Source organism: Rhinatrema bivittatum, chromosome 5 (assembly GCF_901001135.1).
Source record: "Rhinatrema bivittatum chromosome 5, aRhiBiv1.1, whole genome shotgun sequence".
Classification (NCBI taxonomy): Eukaryota; Metazoa; Chordata; class Amphibia; order Gymnophiona; family Rhinatrematidae; genus Rhinatrema; species Rhinatrema bivittatum.
In genome coordinates, this window is record NC_042619.1 from 52,415,153 (window position 1) to 52,429,792 (window position 14,640).

General features: G+C 42.8%; 1 protein-coding gene across 1 annotated transcript in view; it reads left to right on the plus strand.

Annotated features, from left to right (window-relative positions):
* Nucleotides 1-14,640, plus strand: part of LOC115091955 (pannexin-1-like) — a 75,206-nt gene that overhangs the window by 34,968 nt on the left and 25,598 nt on the right. Inside the window, exon 2 of the mRNA XM_029602344.1 lies at nucleotides 621-760. Coding sequence (XP_029458204.1) covers nucleotides 621-760 — 140 coding nt within the window. The remainder of the gene's footprint in view (nucleotides 1-620; nucleotides 761-14,640) is intronic.

A 14,640-nucleotide genomic window follows, 5' to 3' on the forward strand; every position in this document is an offset into this window, starting at 1 on the left:
CCTATGTATCTACAACACGCGTAACAAATGCTGCATCCCATCCGATTTATGTTAAAAAAAAAAATCTGTTTCCCAGCCTGCTCCTGGAACCACAGAATTACCACAATGAAGATGCATAAAATAGATTTGCATGCCCTGGCTCTCCAAAGCATGCAAATCTAACTCATGCATATTCATTACGGATAACCTGAAAACCCGACTGGTTAGGTGTGCCTCCAGGAGAGAATTGGGAAACATTGCTTTAGCAATCACCCGCTAAAAGTAATTGGCTCAAATCTTGCAAACAAAATTTAAATATTTCTCCCCCCCTCCCCCGGTGAATTAGCGTGATTGATTTCAGTGTTCATTAATTAAAAATGTCTTACATTTTATGGAAATTGTAAAAAAAAAAAAAAAAAAATGCAGGCTTGACAGGAATTGCCTGAATTCATTTGTTTTTTTAACGATGATCCAGTAAAAGCTATTAATTAGTCTAAAACGAATTCAGTTTTCCCTCAAGACCAATACACTGCATCCCTCTGTGCAATAGGTATGGCATTAAACCTTGAACTCAGGTCGAGGTTTGAAGCACTCTGATACAGCTTCTTTACTTTTGTTTTTTTTCTTCTTCACTTTTACAGGTGCTCAGATCAGCTGCTTTGCCCCGACCGCCTTTTCTTGGCGTCAGGCTGCCTACGTGGACTCCTTCTGCTGGGCCGCCGTACAGCAGAAGCACTTATCACACAGTGAGGCTGGAAATATTCCTCTCTGGCTGCATAAAGTAAGTGGTTCCAAGAATTCAGTGTTCAAGAAAATGAACTGAAACTCTTAACTATGCCTTTGTTTTCCTTTAACAATACAGAGAATTTTATTTTTCTTTTCCTGAGTCAACCACCTTCCAACTTATCCCTGTTCATTTTTTCAGTACAGTAAGTAGCAGTGAAGAAACGGGAGTGTGATAATTGTATGATATTTAGTCTAGAGTAGGGGTGGCCGACTCCAGTCCTCAGAAGCCACAAACAGGCCTGGTTTTCAGGATATCCATAATAAATATGCATGAGCTAGATTTGGACGCACTATAAACATTGTATGCAAATCTAGCTCATGCATATTTATTATGGATATCTTGAAAACCAGGCCTGTTTCTGGCTCTCGAGACCCAGAGTTGGCCACCCCTGGTCTAGGGTTTTATTTTTCTCTTATCCTTTTAAGTAGCTACCATTTGCTGCCTTTAGAATGAAGAAACAAACTTTTTAACACTAGTTTTATATTATTTTTTTAATAAACCTAGTCCACCTCCTTAGGGATGGGAGATAATCTATAATATATCGGGCTTGGAGTGTGTCCGTTAGTGCTCGCGCATGTTCCCCAGCCCGCTGATAGATGGCACTATAATGCTTGCTAATGTGTCCCTCAGTGCTCGCGCATAGTACAGCGGCCATATCACAACACCAGCTACAAGAGGTACTGCAGAAGATTTCATCCCTCACCTCGCCAATTTCCTCCCTCACCGGAAGACTATTCAAAACCGCAAGGACAGCGGCCATCGCGGGACAGGCAGCAAATAGCAGAGAAGACCCTGGCATACTGCGAACGGAGCGCGTCCCACGGCACACACTCCGTTCACGGCGAACATGAAGGCACAGCGCGCCATTCGTGGCGAAAAGGGAAGGCCCCCATTTGCCGCGATCAGCGCGCCCAGCCCTTCATCTTCACCGCGAATGGAGGCTGTGCCGCGGGAAGCGCTAGGTTTGCAGCATGCCGGGGTCTCCGCTGCTATTTTCTGCTCAAGGCGAAAATGGAAGGCCCCCGTGTGCCGCGAACGGCGCGCTGGGACTTCATCTTCACCGTGAACAGCACACCGGGCCTTCATCTTCGCCGCCGACGGTGCGGGTCTCGTGGCATGCCGGTGACAGAGAATGTCTGTCGTGGAGGGGAGGATGAGAGAGAACAGGAGGGTGTGAGAGAGAGCATGGGAGGTAAGAGAGGGTGGGTGGGGGGGATGCTTGAGTGTGGGTTTCAGAGAGAGGGAACCTATATGAGGAGAGGGGGATGCCGGTGAGAGAGAATGTGTGTGTGAGAGAGGAGAGGGGGTGTGGGGGGGAGTGCGAGAGACGGCTTGGTTGGTAAGAGGGGGAGAGTGGAGGATGCTTGAGTGTGGGTTTCAGAGAGGGAGCCTATATAAGGGGATGTGTGTGTGTGCCAGAGAGTGAGGGAGCCTGTATGAGGGTGTGTGTATGCCGAAGGGACACGCTTACAGTGAATTTCTAGGGAAATTCTGCTCAAACTATTTAAAATTGTGCAACTTTAACTAATAACCTTTTTCTTTAATAGGCTCGCCGCCCGGGGGTAGAACGGGTACAGGTGCTAGTATCTGAATACTCTTTTTACTCCTGTATTTTTAACCTCCTTGAAAAGATTCCTCCTGAGCCCATGTAGAGTTCTGGTGGTAATTTGGAAGAAAGATTAGTCCAAAGCCTGCAGGTGAAGTTCTCTTGAAAGAATTACTATTAGATTATTATTATGTCACATATACCAGTTGATTGGGCAAAGCCACATCATTTGAGTTCTGGGTGGGGGAAAGGAGTTGTGCATATTTAGAAGTGGCCTATCCTGAAATCCACCTGGTTTCAGGTGGAGTCATGAAAGGTTGCTCAACAGGGCTGGTACTGTGATTCAGTGGTTAATGATCTTTGCTGTCAATTAACTTACCTAAGTAAGGTTTTCTGGTCAATTTCAAGTTTTTGGTTTTGTGGAATTGTAACAACTAATGGGACGGCAGCCAAGATGGTGCGTTTGAAACATGGGTGTGATGAGCTAGGATGGTCATGGTACTCAGAGAACCACAGAAAAGTCTGGTTTTCAGGATAGCCAAATTATACAAATTCAAGTGCTTCTTGGGTCAAATATATGCATATATATCTTACAAATATTCCCGGTGGAGATCCCTGAAAACCAGATGTGTCCATTGCACCTGAGGACCAGATTTCACCGTGTCAGCGTTTTATAGCAACTCCAAAGGCAGGTGCAGCACCTTGCAAATAGCCAGGGGAGTCGGTAGGAGGTTCTTTGACTGACTGTGCGGGGAAAGAGAAAACTGATGATTTGGAAAAAAGGTTCCAGTTCTAGGCCCTTCCCCAGTCCTGTTGCTTAAGCAAGCCAGGTTTGTTGTCGTCAGTTATTTCCCAACTCCGTCTCCATGTCCTGGGGGTCCAGTGGCACAGGAAAAAAGGGGGAATGCATTGTGGTGCATAATGACTACATCTGAGGATAGGAATCCTTCTGGGAAGGGCTGGAGAAGTAGAAAGCACAAAGGCTTTGGGGATTAGAATTTAAACAATGAGAACAAAACATTTGACAAATGCAGGGTTTTGAAAATATGCTTGCCTGGAGCAAGTGGATTTATTTAGCTGGCAAGACTGGTCTCAGTGGCATCTTCAGTCCCAATCAAGGCCTGGGAGCTGCCAGCAAAGGTGTCTCCAGATGCTATTGGGTCCTCCAGCAGACCTGGGCGAAGGAAGCATCTTCGGCCTCTTCTCAGGGACTGGAGGGGGAGGATGTCTCTGTGCCCTGATTTGTGCCTGGGAGGAGGCAGCAGCAGCAGGACCTTGGGGAGGAAAGAGAGAGAGAGACAGACAGACAGACAGACAGAGATCTGGAGCTGGGGTGAGGGAGTAGAAGACAGTGAGAGGGCTGAAGGAGGTAGAGAAGAAACAGGGGAGGGAGAGAGGAGCATGAGAATGAGGGAGGTACATGAGAGGGCTTTTCAGGCGGCGGGGGGGTAACTAGAGAAGGAGAATGTGGATTGCATCTGCTTGGAGAGGGGAGAGACGAGGGGTGGGTGTGTGTGGAGAGAGTGGGGGTCTGCATTTAATAGGGAAGAAATGGACGCATTATGTACACTTCCTGCCTCTTCCCCTCACCCACCACCAGGGCAAGTAGGACCTGCTTTCTTAGAATCCAGCAAGCCCACTATGGCAGCCCGAGGATGCTGGGTAATGCGTGTGCCGCAGCAGTTTAGCCTTTTGCTGAGTTTAGTTGTGACTTCAGAGTTTCAGTTAAGAAAATAAAGCCTTTTAGACCACTGTGTTTGATGTTGTAAATTTAATAATCCTGCATCATATTTTCATGCAGGTGTAAAATCTCAGAGTTCTGTCACAAAAATCTCTGTAAATAAATGTTAAATACAAAAACTGGAATAGAAAGAGATACAGTCCATGAATATCTGAAATGTTTGCCTTTCGGGCCTGTGAAGAAACATATAGTCAGTGTCTGCTTTTAAAGTGTTTACTTCACAGAGTGGCAAAGGATACCTATAAACAAAATTTGGAGGGCAGAGAGGAGGTCAAGGTTTTTACAAATGTTTTTGGGGTTTTTTCTTTCTGCAGTCAGAGTCTTAAGTTGTTATAATGGGGGGGGGGGGGGGGGGGGAGAAGATACAGCTTTATGAAACGGATTACTTTTACTTATCCCTTATGCACTCTCTACTGTTTCTCTCGCATTAAAAAAGTGAAAGCAGTTCATGGGATGTGGGCAGTGTTAGTTAGGTGGGAGAACTGTTAATGCATAGAAAAATAAAACCATAGAACATGATAACAGGGAAAGATCATACCGCCCATCCTTGTCGGCTCATCACCCAGTAAAAATGTTGCTAGCAGTACAATTGATTTATGGGTTTCTCGTAAGGCTTGGGGATCACTGCACAGAGCAGCAGTTGCTACCCTTAGGGGAGCGGGAGGGTAACCTGCATGGTGCAACAGAAACTGCCATTAAGAAGCTTGCTGGGAAGACTGGATGGATGGACCTTTTTGGTCCTTTTCTGCCATCATTTTTATGTTTCTGTGTTCATGTTTGCATCTCCTACTCAGCTTTTATAGCCCCGACCTCTCCCTCAGAGATCCTCTGTACTTGTCCCAGGTTTTCTTGAGTTTTGATATTGACCTTCTTTCCACCACCTGCACGGGGAGGTTATTCCATGTGCCCACCACCCTCTCTGTAAAGAGATATTTCCTTAGATTACTCCCGAGGCTACCCCCTTTCACCTCATCCTATGATCCCTCATCCCAGAGCTCGCCTTCCTTTGAAGGAAGCTCACCTCCTGTGCATTTATTCCTTGGAGGTATTTAAATGTCTCTATAATATCTCCCCTTTCCTGCCTTTCCTCCAGGATATACATATTTAGATCTTTGTCTGTCCCCATCTGCTTTATGACTAAGACCATTGGCAATTTTAGTGATGGAAGAGGGTGGGGTAATACCTAATTAAGGGATAGAAGGTGCACCTAGCAACTTTTTATCTTCCTATGCTTTGTGTACTAATCAAAACTGCTCTTACATAATGGCTGTTGTACTATATGTATAGCAAGTACAAAGACACGGATGTGAAAAGGAAAACATTCGTAGTATTTATTGGCATATTATGATCCGGCGCTTGGAAACAGCCTACTTCGTATCCTGTTGCAACCGAAGTTCTTCGTTAAACCTTGCACCCAAAAATAACAACGTCATGAATTTAAATTTATTGCACCAGACTCTGTGACAAGCGTGCTATAATCTGCCATCATCATTGGATGATGACTTGAAGAAGGCTGTCAGTCACCTTCTCTTCCTTCAGGGAACAATCTGCGGTATCCTTTATTCTGCATTGAGCATTTGCTGAAGTCACAAGGCTGTGAATCACTCATGGGTATGAGAGAGGCTATTGTCACATGTTGAGACAAACAGGGCGATTGTAAAGATGGAGGAAGATGGGACCGTGCTGGACATTGAGAGACTGTTGTAGAGTTTAATTATATTCTGACGTTAACAGATTACAAAATATAGCAGAAAATGTTAAGAGTACATTTTTTTTTTTTAATTTATATTTTATTGAGTTATAACATTTAATTACAAATGTAATAAACCAAGAATTATCAGAAAAAACTTTTAACAATTCAAATTATACATACATAACATATTTCATTTCCTAGCCCACATCTAGGGGTACAGGAGGAGTTTCCTAACTGATGCATGTCTTTAACATTTAATACAACCCTACTCCTTTAACTTAATTTTTACCTACTGTTTAGGAGTCTTGTCTTTCAAGAATCGCTCCAAGTGAGAGGGATCAGTAAAAATAAACTTATTATTCCGAAAAGTTACTTGACATTTGCAGGGAAACTTTAAGAAATAACTGGCTCCCAGATTGAGAACCTGTTTTTTTAAATATAGAAATTGTTTCCTACGTGCTTGCGTGGCGCGTGAAACATCTGGAAACATTTGAATATTTTGCCCACAAAAAATAAAATCCTTAGTTTGGAAGTACTTTGAGAAAAATACATCCTTATCTTTTTTTAAAGAAAAAGATACCAACAATGTGGCTCTCGTATGAACATTGTCCATGGAGTCCTCTAAAAAAGTGGAAACTCCAGGACTATTTAATACATCTGTACCCCCTTCTTGATCTTGGAGCAATCTTTTAGTAGGCAGGTACTACAATCTCGATAACACAGGAATTTTATCTATCTCAAAAGACAATATCTCAACTACATATTTATTAAATAATTCAATAGCTGACATTAATCTAGTTTTAGGAAAGTTCAATAATCTTAAATTGAATGATCTTAACTCGTTCTCCAATAATTCAACTTGATTATGTAGCATCAAATTATCTTTAATAAATGAGGTATTGGTGGCATGCAAAACATTTACTTGCGGGGTTAATGCTGCAGCTGCTTATTCTACTTTTAAAGTCCTATTTTCCAAATCTTCAAATTTAGCTCTCACTTGGAGAGAGAAATCATGCACTTGGGACACAGATTTAGTCAATTTTTTATCTATTTTTGCAGATAACCTCCAAACATCTAGAAGGGTTACGTTCTCTGGTTCAACATTATTTTCTTCACCCTCATTAATTATATCAGGCATTACTATTGGATATGGCACAGAACTATTACTAACAGTTATTCTCTCATCTTCTATATCATTAAGCAATTGCCTATTCCCTTGCGCAGTGATCCCAGTTCTTAATTGGTCTTGGGTCATTGACTGAAGGTTTTCAGCTATATTAATTCCACCAATACCCTCCCTCAAAGGTTGTAAGGGGGGTTGTGCGGACCTGGGACTTAGGGATACCCCTAACTGGGAAATCCCTTCTACACCGTCCCTTGCCATAGACTCACCCATATGTATAATATGGTTATCCATTGGTCCTACTTTTCTAGACACTGGAGTTGTTGGTGAGGAAGTCCAAGTCTTGGATTTACGTTTCCTTCCCATAATCTATGAAGGGAAGGAAAACTAACCAAGAAAATATATGGAATAACCAAAAAAGAAAATATTTACCAGGGGCGTGCCCCTTTGGCGCGCAGCTTTGGCTGCGCGCCGCAGGGCCCGACTTTTATGATGGTCCGGGGGCCCTTTTAGATGACTTACAAACGGGGTGGTCTCTCGAGCCACGCCTCCCTCCTCCCTCGGCGAGGAGTTAAAGTTCTTATTTCTCTCACTGCAGTTAGCGACTCGTCTCGGGGTCCAGGCAAACAGTCAGCTCTCCTCCTTTCCCCCAACTGAGTACATCTTTTAAATACAAAATGAACTTGAAATATGGTTGGTAGGTTGGAACACAATTAAAGACAAGGTATTGACTGAACTCATTTGGGCATGGGCTGATGCTATCAAGCTATACGGGTGTACTGTTTGTGAACCATGATTATGTATGCTTTTTAAATAAAATAAATTGCATTTTATCTGGCTAACAAATTACCTAGGCAAAATTTATCTGGGAAGCAGGGAAAATTTTTTCAGATATTGGCTTTTGTCTGGAAGAACCCAAACGTTCTCTGTTCATTACCCCTTGTCATGCCATGATGCTTAATCATCAGTAGGGTAGATTGTGATATTAAGTTGCGTGGTAGCAAATCAATGGTGGTTGTTTCAGCGCATTGTTCATTTTGCCTCTAAAGTCAGTCTTGTTACAGTTTTTAATTTATTATTATTGTAAACCCCAGGATTATTCAAAGTATTTGGCGATAAGTAGGAAACGTGTACCACCTATTGCATTTTATATCCTTTTAGGGGACAATTTTCAAACTGCCTGCACTGATGCAAAATCCACAGGCTTACTTGCAGGCTTTGCACTAGGTTCTCAGAAGGAAAGCCCGCGCACACTGTCTCTTTGTAGATTGCCCTGGGAGAAAGCACCCACAGATCATTTGCACCTGCTTCTTCCGCAGTTACCTCTTCCATAGATCTGAAAGCACAATCTTTGCACGCTATTTTCCTCCCCTGACCTATGCTTGCCTCTTCTCTTTTTGAATTTTCTATGCAAATGTATGATCAAGTAGAGTGGGGTAAAATATAGTTTGTTTTTTTGACTTGGCTCATCTCGCTAGCTTTATTAATGAGGAACCCCCCTGGTGGGCCTTCCAGATACACCTAGGCCGGAAGCTACCTCTACACCTGGAAATTAACCATGCATCTAGAGAGTGAGGCTTAGCCCGGGTACCATTAGTATAATTATTGGGTTATATTGGGTTACTTGGGAATTTCTTTAGACTCCCTCCCTAATAGTGGATTGATGGGGCACAAGATATTTGCCATTGTGGGTTTGTAATTTTTTTTCCTTTAATGTTATTATATTGTGTGTATCTTGTGCCATTCTCAATAAGGATTTCTCAGATATTTTTATCTAATGCATACAAATTATATTTAAAAAAATTTATATTTTTCCACTTTCATTTTTGTAACACTGAACGCACTGAATTTTGTTTTGATTCTACAGAATTCACAGTTGGTTAGGGCTTAGCCCCAACTCAGGAGGAGAGAGACTGAGCAGCACTTCATAATTCTGTCCACCCAAAAAAAACCCTGCTATTTACCCAGATTTATTTTTTTGCGCTGATTTTTCTCCTATTTTTGTTGTAATAAACACCAATTCACTCACAAGTTATATAAAAAAAAACCAAACCAACTGGAAATATAGGGCCTTGTATAGAGAGAGGGCAATTTTCAAAAGCCATTTATTACATAGGTAAATGGCTACTTACAGGGGTAAAAGGGCTAGTTGAAAATTACTCACCCTGTATGTGGGTAAAAGTATGTACGTTGTGCTGCAATAGGTCTACTGCTACCTGCACTCTGGTGGAGGCGTTCCCGGGGTGGAGTTAGGATGCAGGAGGGAACATCGCATGTGGTTTTTGCCAGAAAAAGGAGGTGCAAATCTCTGCAAGCACTCTTTTTTTTCAAACCCCCCCCTTAGGCAGCTTTCAAAGGAAAAGCATGCAGATACTTTCCCTTTGACATCGGGTGTAAAATACGCAGGTGAAAATACCCACGGAGTTTACAACAATCCTCACGCCTTTGAAGGTTATCCCACCACCCCCTAAATAACACTTCTCCTGTTAGAGCGTACATTACCAGCCGTGATTTCTAATTATGGGACACTTACCACGAGCAGTTACTTGATACAGGATCTCAACAGTTCTGCTTCACTCGGTAAGTCAATCTATGTTTTTAGAAACGAAGTTAACCCGAGCCCCCCCTCCAACACATCTCTGGTTCCCAGCCGTGGAAATATGGCGTGGAAAGCCCCAGTGGATTCTGCATTAACATCTTACTGACATGACTGCAATTTGTCATTACTGTGAATAATTTGTTCTCCTGCAGTCGTGCACGTGGCAGTGCTTCCTGTTTTCCATTGAGGGTTGCTGGTTTATAGGAATGTGCTCATTCTTGTGTGGGATGAATTTTGGTAGAGGAAAATGCAGCTTTCCAGACTTACTCGGCAGGCTCTGTGCTATGTAAAGCAGGTGTCTTAAAACACATTTTGTATTCAGCTACGCCTATAACCTGTTGGGCGGTCTCTTCCAGATTCTTTTCATTCTCTTCAACCAGATGATGAAACTGACCAACCCTTCTTCCTCCTTATCAACACAATTACATGGGTGTCATCTGTGGCACTCTATCCAGGAACAGTATCCAAACCAAAATTCATTTGTTATTAGCTGTGGAAATAATTAATAGGATAGTTAGTCAACCGCAACCTATTTACAGCTTAGGCAACTTATCAAACATGACACAACTTTACTATGGCAATTGAAATGAGTGCTCTTGAACGACCTGACAAATGAAGCTGAATAATTAGCTGTAAACTGGTGTACTTGCCCACAAATTCATATAATTTAAAAAAAAAAAAAAAAGGTAAAAATCTAATTTTAAGAAGACAATTTTCAGAGCAGTTTACAAGGGTTAAAAAAGCATTTTAGAACATAAGAAATTGCCATACTGGGTCAGACCAAGGGTCCATCAAGCCCCGCATCCTATTTCCAACAGTGGCCAATCCAAGTCACAGGTAACTGGCAAGTACCCAAACATTAAATAGATCCCAAGCTACTATTCCTTATTGAATAATAGAAGTTTATGGACTTCTCTAGGAACTTATCCAAACCTTTTTTAAACCCAGTTACACTAACTGCCATAACCACATCCTCTGGCAATGAATTCCAGAGCTTAATTATGCGCTGAGTGAAAAATAATTTTCTATGATTTGTTTTAAATGAGATACTTGCTAACTCATGGAATACCTCCTACTTTTTTTAATGACTGAGAGAGTAAATAACCGATTCACCCATTCTAATCCTCTCATGATTTTATAGACCTCTATCATATCCCCTCTCTGCCGTCTCTTCTCCAAGCTGAACAACTCTAACCTCTTTAGCCGTTCCATCCCCTTTATCATTTTACCCATGTCTGTTTGTTTGTTTAATATTTTTACGGCATTTGTACTCAGCCTTTCCAAAAATGAGTAAAGTGAATTTTTTAAAGGAATTTTTTAAAGGAATGCACCTAAACAAAAACTAATTGGCACACAATAACAGGAAGAAGACACTAATAATATGGAGAGGGCTTTTTGAGGATTGCGTGCGGTTTTACCTGTGGGGGAGGGTGGGCATTATGTTATATGGGCACTTTTACTTGCATTGACCAGAGGTGTTCCAGGGGATGGCGCCAGAGCAAGGAATTCAACAGCACCTGGAAATTTTGTATTTCGAAAACCATGCATGACATTTTGACGGGAAAAGGTGTCCATGGTAAAAAGCAGGCCGAGGGATCTTTCTTCCTCGGCAGTCCTTTTGAGAACCACGTGCCGGCAGTCCTTTGCCGGCCTGCGGACATTACAAAATTGCCCTCTTAAGCATATAAATTTAAAATTTAGCATGCCCTGGAGATTTAGCAGACTGGCTGTGTGAAAACTGACCTTTCTCGATGCAAATAAAAGCGCATTGTTCCACAGAGCGTGCATGCTTTCAGCTATGCTGAGAGAAGGCATTCCCAGGGATGGATAGGTTGGGCAAAGATTGCATTTTTTCTTTCATGCATACCTTTCCAGAAAAAATCTAACTACAGGAGCATCTAGGGAGGGGTATCCAAGATGGCGGCTGCATGCCACAGAATGCTTTTACTTTCCATGGACTTTTCTGAAAAGTTTCTGTTGGTTGACTGAAAGGCAAGTGAAAGGAAAAGTGGACTTATCCTGTGATAACTCCTTCGCTAGGCCTCGTGGATAGTTTTGCGATGCACGATTTTATTGTAGAAATGGGGATATCTGCTGCGCCTGCTTCTAGGTGGGGAGAGGAGTGAGATTCCATCTTGTATTGTTTCCCCTTCTGGTATAGATGCCTGGCTCTGTATTGGAGAGTTAGCCTTTCCCGCCCTCTAGGTCTCTTCTGCCCTGCATGTGGAAGGTCATGGTGTGCCTGGCAATGCCCTGCCTGAGTGGAGAGAGGAACGGGTTCAAATCTACTGAGTCCTGAAGCTGTCGGGACTATAGGAACATCATGTGGAGAGGCAGTGAGGATAAAAGATCTGGAAACTATGGAGCGGAGGCAGCCACCACAACAGAGAGGAAGGTCTCCAGCCAGCTTTTTTCATGACCTGCAAAATACAATTAGTGTGTTTGTTTTGTTTCTGAAGATTTACAGTCTCCCATATTTGTAGGGGTTGGCATTAGTGCACCTGGAGGAAATATTCCACCACAAGAGATTACCTTGCAAACTTTGGGGGTCATTTATCAAAATGCGCTAAGGCATTTTCGCATGCGTTAAGGGCTTATCGCATGCGATAGCACCATATCGTATGGTGCGATGCAAATCTGAAAAAGAGGAGGAGTTAGGGGTGGGGTTTGCCAAATACTGATTTTAACGACACCTTTTTCAGTAGCATTAAGCTGTGTGATAGCTCGCATTACAGGGTGGTAAGGTGTTAGTGCATTTTGTGATGTCTCCTGAAAGGCCTGTTTTAGTAGGTTTGAAGCTCCTGGAGCACCAGCCTAGCCATGAGAGAGAGAGTGAATGTGTCTAGGGGTTAGGGGCCACGTTGACATTCAACGTGAGACGTACAAACAGAACAGTGGTCTCTTGTGAAGATTTGATGACCTACGGAGAGAGGAAACTCACCGAAACATGATATTTGTGCAATGTTCTCTCCACCTAGCTTGATGTTACCCAGGTAGAGTGTCCATCAAGCCATACCTATCTAGGGAGAGGACATTATGACTAGTCTCACTCTCTCTCTCATTGTATGCAGGAAATACAACAGGTCTGGCATTATTGCAAAGTCTGAAAACATTATCGTAATTTGCGCTAAAAGGTCTTCGCATAGGTAATTAGTGCAAATTGTGATAAACTGTCTATTAGCATAAATCATGCCCCTTTTGCTATCGCATGCGATACTTAGTGAATCCCGGCGGTAGCAGGGGGCAGTCCTGCGCTAGCTGGCAGTGATCGCACCTCCACGGTGTGATCGCTTTCGACACAAAATAGGCAGCAACACGGAACCTTACCATTTCGCTGTCTTCACAGAGTCGGCCCTGGTGATGCCCTGACTCCTCTTCCGAGGCTGACTCCGCCTCGATGTAGCTAGCGCACGTGTGCGATAGTTTTAGAAAATGACCCCCTTTGTGGCTTGCTAAATTTAGAGGGGACGACCTTATGGTGGAAAGTATGAAGGCCGCACATTCTGAAACATTGGGATTTTGATCAAATTTGGAAGCACTGGAGGCTCATTCTCAGGATCTTGTGGCCAGGGTATCTGGAGCTGAGAAAGCCTCGGAAGGAACTGGTAATTTTTGTGAACCTCCTAAGGAAAGAACATTACATTTATTTATTTATTTATTTATTTATTTATTTAACAACTTTTAATATACCGACGTTCATGAGGCACATCACACTGGTTTACAAGTAACTAAAGCAGGCAGAAATTACAATGAACACGGGAGGGGTAAGGGGAGCAGGGAAGAAAGGGGAAAGGAGGGGGGGGGTAAGAGCAGCAGAGGTAAAGGGCAGAGAGGCCAGAGGTGAGAAAATTAAAACAATAAACAATAGGAACGGTTAAAGATATAGACAAAACATATCTAAATTGCGATTCATAAGTGACAAAATAATGCGCGGTACATATTTACAAAATTTCGTTAGCTCGGCTGTATGGCGGAGGGCGTAAAGTAGAGAGGAAACAGAGGGATGGGGGACGAGAAAGGCGCCTAGAGGGGCGGAGGGTGTAATGTCGGGGGGGGGGGGCAGAGAGGTAATGCCAGGGTGAGGGATAGTGAAGGAGAGATAGGTAAGATAGAAGGAGGAGGACAGCGGCCAATGTGAAAGGGATGAGGGCTATGTTTGATTGGCATCTGGGTAGGCTTGCCTGAAGAGCCAAGTCTTGATGCCTTTTTTGAAGGTGTGTAGGGAGGGTTCAAGCCGTAAATGGGGGGGAAGTGAGTTCCAGAGGGTGGGGCCGGCAATGATGAATGCTCTTTCTCTGGTATTGGAGAGGTGGGCGGTTTTGATGGGTGGGATGTGCAAGGTGCCTGCCAGGGCAGTTCTGGTGGGACGATTAGAGGTACGGAAACGTGGCATGTCTTTCAGCCATGCAGGATTATTTTTATGCATGGCATTGTGCAGGATAGTGAGGGTTTTGTATTGGATGCGGAAGGGGATCGGAAGCCAGTGCAAGTCCTTTAGTATAGGGGTTATGTGTTCGGTCTTACGGGTGTCGCCCTCTTGAGAATTTGGAAAATAAAATGAGGAGCAAAAATTTAAGATGGAGGAAGAGAAGGGCAAGAGGATGCTAGGTGTGAAACTGGATGGAGGGAGGTGCTGCGATAGAGTAGATGGTGGTAGAGACGTGGGTCTTTTTGACAGTTGTGTGGTGACATGGAGCAATAGAACCTGTGGCAGTGAACTCTACAGTCAGGACTCTTATAAACCAAACTCTGAAAGAGATGAGTCAATATATATATAATATATAATAATTAATAATATATAATATAATATAATAATAATGGGATATAATAATCCCATTGATGTGCTGGTTCTTTGATTTAAAAACCCATGGACATCTCTATCTGAAATTAAAGGGTGACCATCATTAACAGGTAAATAAAAGTGAAAGCAGATATCTTAAAGATAAATCACTCTTTCACCAGTTTGCTATCATTTTTTAGAACCTTTTTGTATTCTTTAAAATGTTTGTAACCTTTTTAGCATAACAGTTTTAATGGTCTGTTTATCAACCCATGACATGTTATTAGTAAATAGAGTCCATCATAAAATAATGGAAACTGAAGTAAATAATGCACATTAACATGCTTCATGGGTTGATATATAGACCTCTTAGCATTTTCATTAATTGTACA